The following is a 10593-nucleotide window of genomic DNA, read 5'->3' on the forward strand; positions in this document are numbered from 1 at the left end:
ATGAACGACTGAAAAGATCTCAGTCGTTGCTGTAATCAGTACTTGAACGACCGAATCGCAGAAAATGAACGATTGACACAGGACTATAATTCAGTCATATTTCATACACAAGTGTCAAACGTCAAAGCAATGTCATTTTATGATCTGTCACAGTGTTTCCACTGTTAGGAATTTCACCCTATTTTATGGTGAAAACCTTAAAAGTGAAACACTAGGAACGTATTAAATTAGGCTATAATATGAATGACTTAGAGGTTTTTTTTATGTTGGCAGGGATTTAGGGTATGTAACTCTGTTTTTTTTTTCTCTAGTCTGGCTTCTTTACACTGATTAGCCAATGTCATGTTTGTAGTTATTCACAAGTTATGCAAACTATATGTATAAGTATGGACTCCGTCTGTGCCGGCGCCCGCCGACATACACGCGGCGCCATTTAGAGCGCTTCCCAGCTAGTTCCGCCACCAATAAACACCAGCAGAACACAAAAACCGGCCACTTCTCACAAAAAAACACTCCAAAAAAGCACCGCACGCGCGCCAGCAAACGCCACCACAGACGAAGTCCAAAACTCTGTTTTTTACAGTTCATTTCAGTTTGGTTACAGAGTACGCCAACCATAGACAACAGTTCGTCACGTTTCGAATTTCAACTCTTATTTTGCACGCTAGGGAGCAAAATTACCACTACATACTAACCATAGAAATTCAAATGGCGCTTCCAAAATCGATGGAACTAACACACAAAATAATTATCACTACCACGCAGATTTCAAGCACGAAATGAGACGCTTACATGTGAAATTGCTTATGAAATTAAAGCCATGAAACTAATTTCATGCCACTAAATTCGACTTTAGTAACTAACACTGGAGAATAAAAAAACCGACCAAGTGCGAGTCAGTCTCGCGCACCGCGGGTTCCGTGTTCAGGTTAACCACTTATTCATGGTTTTCGGATTTATTCCTTTACTTGTGCTATAGGACCTCCTACCTGCTAAATTTCGTGATTCTAGGTCAGCGGAAAGTGCCCTATAGGTTTTCTTAACAGAAACGACGGACGGACAGATAGACAGACAGATAAACAACAAAGTGATCCTATAAGGGTTCCGTTTTTCCTTTTGAGGTACGGAACCCTAAAAATTTAATAAAAATTGTTTAGATTGACAATTCATTTATTCATAACAGTTTATCAGCAATTCCTCCAATCGTCAGTGTAGCAATGCAATGTCGTGACGTCTCTGGTCTCGGCGCCAACTTGTCGTCCGTCGGAATCAACGCAACGGCACAACCTGCGATGGCACTGCACAGGCCTGAAGTTGCCGTTGCTGCAGCAACGCGGACGCTCATGCATGTTGAGATTAATGTCACCCAACTAATTTCAATACGCATGAAATTATACGTTTACTCGTGAAATTGCTTATGAAATTAAAGTCTTGAAACTAATTTCATGCCTCTAAATTCGTAATTTAAATTCAGCTTTATAGTGACACTAGAGAAAAATTAAATAAAGAACGTTTAGATTGACAATTCATTTATTCATAACAGTTTATCAACAGTTCCTCCAATCGTCAGTGTAGCAATGCAATGCCGTGACGTCTCTGGCCTCGGCGCCAACTTGTCGTCCGTCGGAATCAACGCAACGGCACAACCCGCGACGGCACTGCACAGGCCTGAAGTTGCCGTTGCTGCAGCAACGCGGACGCTCCGTTGACGCGGACATCAAACTCGATGTTTTTGCACATTCTGTAATATTTAACCAGAAAGATATTTTTAGCTTTAAGGTGGATGCGACGGGTCTGCCCGCGAAATTCAAATTTAATTTGGTTTTTCGCAATTTGTAAACTAATACGACAAATTAGGCTTATAGCACATTAATTGCGCCAATGGCAGTATCATCCTCACAGGTTTATGTAAAAAAAAAAGTTACTTGAAAGGGTCCAGTTTAAGAACTAAGCTCTAGTACTCACAAATTAGTCGATACTAGATCTAATCTCTTAAACTGGACCCTTTCTGGTAAAGATTTTTATATAAACCTGTGAGGATGATACTGCCATTGGCGCAATCAAAATGCCATAAGCCTACGTTGTCGTATTAGTGTACAAATTGCAAAAAAAAATTTAATATCGCGGGCAGACCCGTCTCGTGCCTTTTGATTTATACAAATCCCAATACAAATAGGCGTCCGTATCTACAACATACATTACATAAAACCAAAAAACTGTACCTACTCGTTGGACCAGCGTGAACTAGGGGCATTAGATTCTTGGAAAATGGTTTCGCGTGCTTTCGACAGCCTATTTAAGACGTATTTCCACTGTAATCACACTAATATTACAAAGGCGAAAGCTTTCACGCAAAAACTACGGAACGGATTTAGCCGAAATTCGGAATGGAGATGGATTATATCCTGGATTAACATATATGCTACTTTTCATCCCGGAAAATCAATGAGTTCCTACAGGATTTTTAGAAACCTATATCCACGGGAACGAAGTCGCGGGCATCAGCTAGTAAAACATATTATTATACATTTTATCTCGGAAAATCATAGAGTTCCTACGGTATTTAGAAAAACCTAAATCCACGCGGAGGAAGTTGCGGGCGTAAGTTAGTATAAGATAAATTAGGTAAATTGTCAACTTACTACAATCCATGTTGTTGAATTCCGGAGTATTAGGTCTTGCTTCAAAATCTCCTATTCGATCTCCGCGCTTGTCTATGCATATTTTCCTGAAATCAAAAATTATCCATTTTAACTGCCTCGTTGGTTAAATAGTTAGCATATTCGACTGCGAGTGACGAGGTCCTAGCTCTTTCCGGTCGTGTCGGATTGCCGTCCCATAAAACTATGAGAGTGACGTATTAGAAAGTGCATCTATCTTGAAGTGTATGCGTACACATTTTTTGCAATATAACTAATATACCTGGTATAGTTGGCAAGTCTCGATAATACCTAAATTGAGATTGGCTACCGTGGCCGAAATTCGGCCAAGGGGACAATGAGTAACTTCAAGTAGATAAATGTGAGGTATTAACGAGCTGATAGTTTTTCTGCCAAAAATGAAGAATTCATCAATGAATCCTTCTTTAATGGTCTGCTCTATTACTCTTCCGTTCTTCTTTAAATAGATAAGCGTGAGGTAAGTATGAGGTAAGTATGGGATACTCACGATCCATTATAATTGATAGTCTTCTTCCCAAAAATGAAGAAGTCTTTTATATTCTGCTCTATAAACTCTTCTTTTCTTCTTCAATAAGTGTGAGGTAAACATGAGGTAGGTAAGTATGAGGTACTCACGATCCATTAGAATTGATAGTCTTCCTCCCAAAAATGAAGAAGTCTTCAATAAAACCGTCTTTTATGTTCTGCTCTATAAACTCTTCTTCAGTAAGTGTGAGGTAAATACGAGGTATGTATGAGGTACTCACGATCTATTAGAGTCGTCCTGCCGGAATTGAAGCCTTCTTTAATGCTTTGCTCTGTCAACTCCTCCTTTTTAACCCCCGACCCAAAAAGAGGGGTGTTATAAATTTGACGTGTGTACCTGTGTATCTATGTATCTGTCTGTGGCATCGTAGCGCCTAAACGAATGAACCGATTTTAATTTTGTTTTTTTTTTTTTACTTGAAAGGTGGCTTGATCGAGAGTGTTCTTAGCTATAATCTAAGAAAATCGGTTCAGCCGTTTGAAAGTTATCAGCTATTTTGTAGTTACTGTAACCTTCACTTGTCGGGGGTGTTATAAATATTTAATTTACTTACACTTGTTTCTCCAAGTAGATAAGTATGAGGTAAATATGAGGCAAGTATGAGGTACTCACGATCCGTTAGCGTTGATAGTTGTCCTGCCGAAAGTGCCGTCCGGCATGCAAGTGACAGCGTTGAAACTGGTGAAGAAGTCCACATTGAAGCCATCTTTAATACTCTGCTCTATTAATTCTTCCTTTTCTTTGATGCTGTCGTAGCAGGGACTGGTGTAGTTGTAGGGAGGTTCCGTATCGTTTCTTATCGGGAATAGGTCCAGTTCTTCTATGTCTGAAAAATAAAGGTCGATTAAATGCTGACAAAAAAACAGCCAAGTGCAGGTTGGATTCGCGCACCGAGGATTCCGTACTACCGTCGAAAGTTTTTCGACCTTTTGCACGATAAATCAAAAACTATTCTGCGTTTAATTTTTTTTTTGCGATGTAACCACCAATTTATGGTTTTCGGATTTTTTCCTTTCCTTGTGCCACAAGAGAAGACCGACCTACCTGCCAAATTTCATGATTCTAGGCCAATGGGAAGTACCCTATAAGTTTTCTTGGCAAACACGACAGAGACGGACAGACAGACAGACAACAAAGTGATCCTATACGGGTTCCTTTTTTTACTTTTGAGGTACGGAAAAACGGTCAAGTGGAATCACCAAGGATTATACGTACTTAGACAGCACATATTAATACCAGGTGATTGCGCTAGGTAACGTTGACTCAAATCGGTAACTAGATGGGTGACCGGCTTCGATTATTCAGGAGAGCTCCGTTGATCAAAAAGATCGCCGAATAAGATCAACTAGGTACTATTGTCTTAGAACAGCTATGGAGGTCTAAGAAAATACTTACAGCATGGCAGTTCAGAAGGGCGTTGCTCGTCCAAGTTGATGGTATCAGTGCCCACCACCTCTCCAGTGATGGTGTCTACGCAATAACAGACCCTATCTATACATTGCACAGGGTTGAAATTGCCGTCCGACGTGCATCGCAGTCCTACCACTGGGTATGACAACCCAGATGCTATGTACTTCTCCACTTTTTGTATCATGCGAGAACAGCCTGAAAAATATAAATTTCAGTTGAAAATATGTAGTCGTCATCATCATCATCAGCCTGTGGACGTCCACTGTTGGACATAGGCCTTCCCTAAAGAGCGCCACCACACCCGGTCCTCAGCCTTCCTCTTCCAGCCACTTCCCGCCAGCCACATATGAATAAATTAAATTAATAACCCCTTGCCTACTACACAAGTTTAAAAAATCTGTTAAAAGTATGTCATTTGAAATCAAAATCGGTCAAATGCGAGTCTGATTCGCACATGAGGGGTTCCGCACTATCCGAAAAAATTCGGCTTTGCCGGTAGGGTGGTAACTAGCCATGGCCGATGTCTCCCACAAGACCAGAAATAAAAATATTTTGGATTTTGATTCACTTACCGCAAGGCATTTCCTGATTTTTCCCCGTAAACAAAACTTCTCCAAACAGTCTTTCGCCTTCTTCTGATTGGCAGAAGCAACTGAAAAGGATTTAGATTATTATTGAAATACAGAATTATTGATTGAGTGTTATTGATCATGTGAAGCGAGGTCTCTGTAGTTGAATTTATAGAGCGCGCTTTGACTATGCTTAGGCTGATTTTAGTCTCACGCCGACCGCACGCGCACCGTCGGCGCTGATGGCCGAGATACATAAACTTAGACCTAGGAAGCGTTTTTGAAAGACGCGTAGCTATCAGCGCGCACGGTGATCAGCTCTGATAGCTAAGGGTTCCGTTTTTAGGGTTCCGTACCTCAAAAGGAAAAACGAAACCCTTATAGGATCACTTTGTTGTCTGTCTGTCTGTCCGTCCGTCGTGTCTGTCAAGAAAACCTATAGGGTACTTCCCGTTGACCTAGAATCATGAAAGGCAAGTATGTAGGTCTTATAGCACAAGTAAAGGTATAAATCCGAAAACCGTGAACTTGTGTCATTTAAAAAAAAATTAAAATGTGTTTCAATTTTCAAAGTAAGATAACTATACCAAGTGGGGTATCATATGAAAGGGTTTCACTTGTACATTCTAAAACAGATTTTTATTTATTTTTATGTATAATAGTTTTTAATTTATCGTGCAAAATTTAGGAAAAAATACCCGAGTACGGAACCCTCGGTGCGCGAGTCTGACTCGCACTTGGCCGGTTGTTCCTTTTGAGGTACGGAACTTAAAAATGCGGCTCACGTTTGCGACGGCACACAGTCGTAGGTGGCGTAGTCGCCTCTGACGTCACACTCTGGTCGTCTCTCCAGCACCCCGGTCTCACCCCGCGCATGCCGGGCGTCGAAGTCGTCTTGGTCGTCGTGACACTTTGTAGTCACTGAAAACGTTAACGCCCATATTATTTAACAGGTCTCTCTCCGTCACTTACTCCATACAATCGTAGTTCCAATTTCATTTGAATTTAAGCAACCAAAGTACCTACATGAAATTTTGCAAACATATTCTAGAAACGAATATCTGTAGTGCCTGTGGTGTTTTAGATTTTTCTTAAAAATATGTAGTTTTAAAATTACAGGGGCTCAAAGATTTGTATGTGAATTTTTTAGATCGCATAACTTTGAAATCGAATATTTTAACTGAAATCTGGAAAACCACAGGCATAGATATTACTAGTTCCTGGGACGTTTTTACAAAATTCCATTGAGTATTATTGGTTAGTATTCCAATGAGAGACGAACTACGTTTGTATGGAGCGAGTGACGGAGAGACCCCTCATAAAATTTGCTTGCTGGACCCCACGACTTTAAAAGAATTCACGATTCCTCCACGAATTCCGATTTTCGCATTAAATTTAATGTCATTAAAGTATAGATTACTTACTCCTAACACAAGTCCTCGTTTCATTATGGCACGTGAGTCCGTGGCCGCATCTGCCGACTGTGATGCCATCTCCAGGCCCACCAAGACTACAGGGCTGGCCAGCGTCTGTAAAATTAAATAAATAAATAAATAAATAAAGGTTTATTCAGCTCATATACAGACTCACACACAAAAACAAAAAAACAAGAATTAAAATAAAAATACAATTAAACTTGAATATTAATTAATCTTAAAACTAGAAAATACTATTATACTATGTTGTGTCTGTGAGCTAAAAGGGCTCTGCCTCAGCAAGATGCTGCAGTATTTGACTAATTACAATGTATGACGTATGGAATGTCTTTGTATGTTGTATTTCATTGCTGAGGGTTGTTTCTTCCATATTAATCAAATTCCTCAATAGCTCAACGGTTATAGGAGCGGACTGAAATCCGAAAGGTCGGCGGTTCAAACCCCACCCGTTGCACTATTGTTGTACCCACTAACACAAGCTTAACGCTTAGTTGGAGGGGAAAGGGGAATGTTAGTTATGATTAAAGTAAATAATGTTCTTTAAAAAAAAAAATGATGACAATTTTTTGGGGTAATAATGCATCAGGTTCCAATGTATTCCTAATTACTAAAGGTTGTGATCCTTTTCAATTAATCAAATTATGGTGGCAATTTTTTTTAGATAGTAATACAGAAGGCATTTAGATCCTTTAGCATAATTCAATTTCCCTAAATCGTAGGTCAATCATTTATCATCAATTATTATTAGACTTGCAACGAATATTCGGTTACTATTCGGTATTAGGCCTATTCGGCTGCTTTTATTATATTCGGCCGAATACCGAATATCTACATATTATTCGGCCGAATACCGAATACTTAAATAATATATTTTGTCGTAGATAAATAATTGGTAAAATTAAAAATTAAAATCGATTGATTACGTATATATTCATATTTTCATTTCTGTTATATTCATTTAAGTAGTCATTGGTGCATAACACAGGTACATAATCATCTTCTGAATTGGAAAAATGGAGGATTCTATGTATTTGAATTATTGTGGTAATCAAAATTTAGAAGGGTAAGGTTCTCATTTCTTTTATAATCATTTATTAAGTAGTCATTGGTACATAAAACAGGTACATAATTTAATCATTTTCTGTATTAAACAAGTTAAGAATTTTTCTATGCATTTGAATTATTTTCATAATCAAAATTTAGAAGGGAAGGTTATGGTGCAGAAAGACTAACTTTTCTGCATTTTTAGGAAGTAGTTTACTTCTTTTTTTCTCGTAGACCATCCCAACTTCAGAGCGATGAGTACATTAGAACAAAACAAAGGAGCGCGAAACAATCAACAAGTCTGTACAAGTTTTTGGCGCCAAAATCCGGCCGAATACTTTTGCCGAATATTCGGCTATTCGGTCAGGGGCCTCGCCAAATATTCGGTATTCGGTATACTGCCGAATATACTATTCGTTGCAAGTCTAATTATTATAGATTAAAGATTTTTCCAGTTCCCGGCAAATTCGGTTCCCAAAGTCGGTCACTCATCCAGTTACCCAATTCAATCAAAGTTACTTACGAATAACCCAGGGAAGAAATAACAGATGGGTTTACTTAACAAAATCAAGCTTCTACACCTTAGCAACAAGATAAAGTTGAAAACTAAAACCCGACTGCGATCGTCTTAGTAAACGCTGAAATATTATAGTAAAAAATTGTTTTTCTGTCGCTTGGTATATTTTAATTTTGTAGTACATTAACATTTATGAACTCAGAATTTTACTATAATTCATGTAACATCCGTTAGGTCATTTTTTTCGTATAAAGTGTAGCCTATGTCACCCAGATTTTTACGACGAATCGATTGACACCTCATTCATCAAAATCGGCCCAGTAGTTTAGGCGCTACGGTGGAACGCACAGAATCTTGATACAAACATACATACCCACATACATACATACATAGACTGTTAAAATCATAACCCTTCCTTTTGGCTTTGCCGCAGTCGGGTAAAAACATGTCACGGCTCCTAGCTATTCTGTGGTGGAATGGTGATGTAGAAACAACAATAACGGCCTTATTCACAAACGTTACTATGAGGTCTCACAGTGCGCTGGAACGCATAGTGTGGGTTCCACCAATCAGATCATTGTAAATTGACGTGATACAGTCATCTGATTGGTGGAACGGACACTGTGCGTTCGAGGGCACTGTGAGACCTCATAGTAACGTTTGTGAATACGGGTGTAAGAGATGGGTCTTACTAAACAGAGGCAGGCAGTACTCGCAACAGTTGCAGATGGTGGCTGATGGCAGCAACATGCCGGAGTGGGTGGCGTTGTTGATGGAACACTCCACCGCTGGTGTCGCGCATCTCGTGTCTTGTCTGAATTTCTGCCAATTTAATTTACCAATCAAAAAAATTGTACTTGCTTCGCTCGCACTTTTATTGTTCGTTGAGTAATTGACTATACTAAGTGGAGTACAAATGTAAATTAAAAATTTATAACACCCCCGACAAGTGAAGGTAACTAGAAAAGAGCTGATAACTTTCAAACGGCTGAACCGATTTTCTTGGATTATAGCTAAGAACATTCTCGATCAAGCCACCTTTTTTGGGTCGGGGGTTAATAAAAGGGGATTTAACTGAAAACAGATTTTTATTTATTTTTATACATAATAGTTTTTGATTTATCGCGCAAAATGTCGGAAAAGATACCCGAGTACGGAACCCTCGGTGCGCGAGTCTGACTCGCACTTGGCCGGTTTTTTAGGTACATTTTCACATCGGTTCTAACCTTAAACCAATTAGATATCACTTGCTTTAACGGTGAAGGAAAAATCGTGAGGAAACCTGCATGCCTGAGAGTTCTCCATCATTATTGTGTTAATAATTTCAAAGGTGTGTGAAGTCTGCCAATCCGCACTTGGTTAGCTTAGTGGACTATGACCCTTCGCATCCTTAGAAAGATCCTGCTCACTAGTAGGAGTTGGTCATGATGATTAAAATGATGAAACTTTATTTGACATTTTTTTTTTAATTTTTCCCTGGCACTGGAATTTCCCTGGCACTGTAGTAAGCGCTGTAATCTTATAAGGGAAGGTCCCGAGTTCGATTCTTGGCAGGAGCAATTATAAAATTTATAATTTACTAGGGGATGCCCGCGGCTTCGCCCGCGTGGATTTAGATTTTTTTAAATCCCGTAGGAACTCTTTGATTTTCCGGGATAAAAAGTAGTCTATGTCCTTCCCCGGGATGTATCCCAACTCTGTACCACATTAAAATCGGTTCAGCGGTTGGGCCGTGAAAACGTAGCAGACAGACAGACAGACAGACACACTTTCGCATTTATTATATTAGTATGGATCTCTGGTTAGGCAAAGCCGAGCCGCCAAGCGATTTAGAGTTCCAGTACGATGCCGAAAGAAACCGATGAGGGAAACTGCCATACCTACCCCTTTCAAGTTAGCCCGCTTCCATCTGACTGCATCATCACTTACCACCACGTGAGAACGAGATCGCAGTCATGAACTAACTTGTATAGGAATTTAAATAACTTACCGTACAAAATCCCTCCTCACACAACACAGTCCCCTCCACACTTAACTGTAAAGTCTGTAAAACACAAACAAACACTAATAATAACAATAACCTAGCAGCCATTTTGTTTCATTGATACTGACTCAATAACTAATCATTCGTACTTTACCTAATCAATTGCAATTAGGTATTATCAAATGATAATAAATATAGTTTCATTATAGCTAGTTCCTATAGATTTTTTGTTATAAGTTATAATATATCCGATAAGGGCTTTTTGTGTAGAAACTATGTATCCTTGGAATGGAATTATATTTATAAAAAAAAAATACTTAGGTAAGTTTACGGTTAATTAAGATAAGATAAGATTTTTAAAAAGTTCATGCCCAGGTCAGACATCGAATTGACTATTTTTCTCAAAAAAAAAAATTCGTGATTTCA

At 39.0% G+C, this 10593-nt stretch overlaps 1 protein-coding gene across 2 annotated transcripts; it reads right to left on the reverse strand.

Annotated features, from left to right (window-relative positions):
* Nucleotides 1-1155: 1155 nt before the first annotated feature.
* LOC123879038 lies at nt 1156-10353 on the reverse strand. Of its 2 annotated transcripts, XM_045926542.1 has the most exons (10): nt 10174-10353; nt 8876-9005; nt 6611-6715; nt 5972-6107; nt 5190-5269; nt 4603-4812; nt 3820-4033; nt 2643-2728; nt 1648-1741; nt 1156-1287 (listed from the first exon to the last, which is right to left on the reverse strand). In XM_045926542.1, the coding sequence occupies exons 1-10, from the start codon at nt 10273-10275 to the stop codon at nt 1188-1190; spliced, it is 1257 nt and encodes a 418-aa protein (XP_045782498.1). In that variant the 5' UTR covers nt 10276-10353; the 3' UTR covers nt 1156-1187. The 2 variants fall into 2 exon arrangements, with proteins under 2 accessions (XP_045782498.1, XP_045782497.1); XM_045926541.1 differs by lacking the exon at nt 1156-1287 and having other exon boundaries at nt 1525-1741; nt 10174-10352.
* Between the last annotated feature and the right edge of the window lie 240 nt (nt 10354-10593).

Source organism: Maniola jurtina, chromosome 27, assembly GCF_905333055.1.
Source record: "Maniola jurtina chromosome 27, ilManJurt1.1, whole genome shotgun sequence".
NCBI classification, from domain to species: domain Eukaryota; kingdom Metazoa; phylum Arthropoda; class Insecta; order Lepidoptera; family Nymphalidae; genus Maniola; species Maniola jurtina.

Coding starts and splice junctions, on each gene's coding strand:
- LOC123879038 (XM_045926542.1), bottom strand. CDS start 10,275: ATGGCTGCTAGGTTATTGTTATTATTAGTGTTTGTTTGTGTTTTACAG. Junction 9,006..10,173: donor GTGAGGAGGGATTTTGTACG/GTAAGTTATTTA, acceptor TTAAATTGGCAG/AAATTCAGACAAGACACGAG. Junction 1,288..1,647: donor CCTGTGCAGTGCCGTCGCGG/GTTGTGCCGTTG, acceptor GTGCCATCGCAG/GTTGTGCCGTTGCGTTGATT.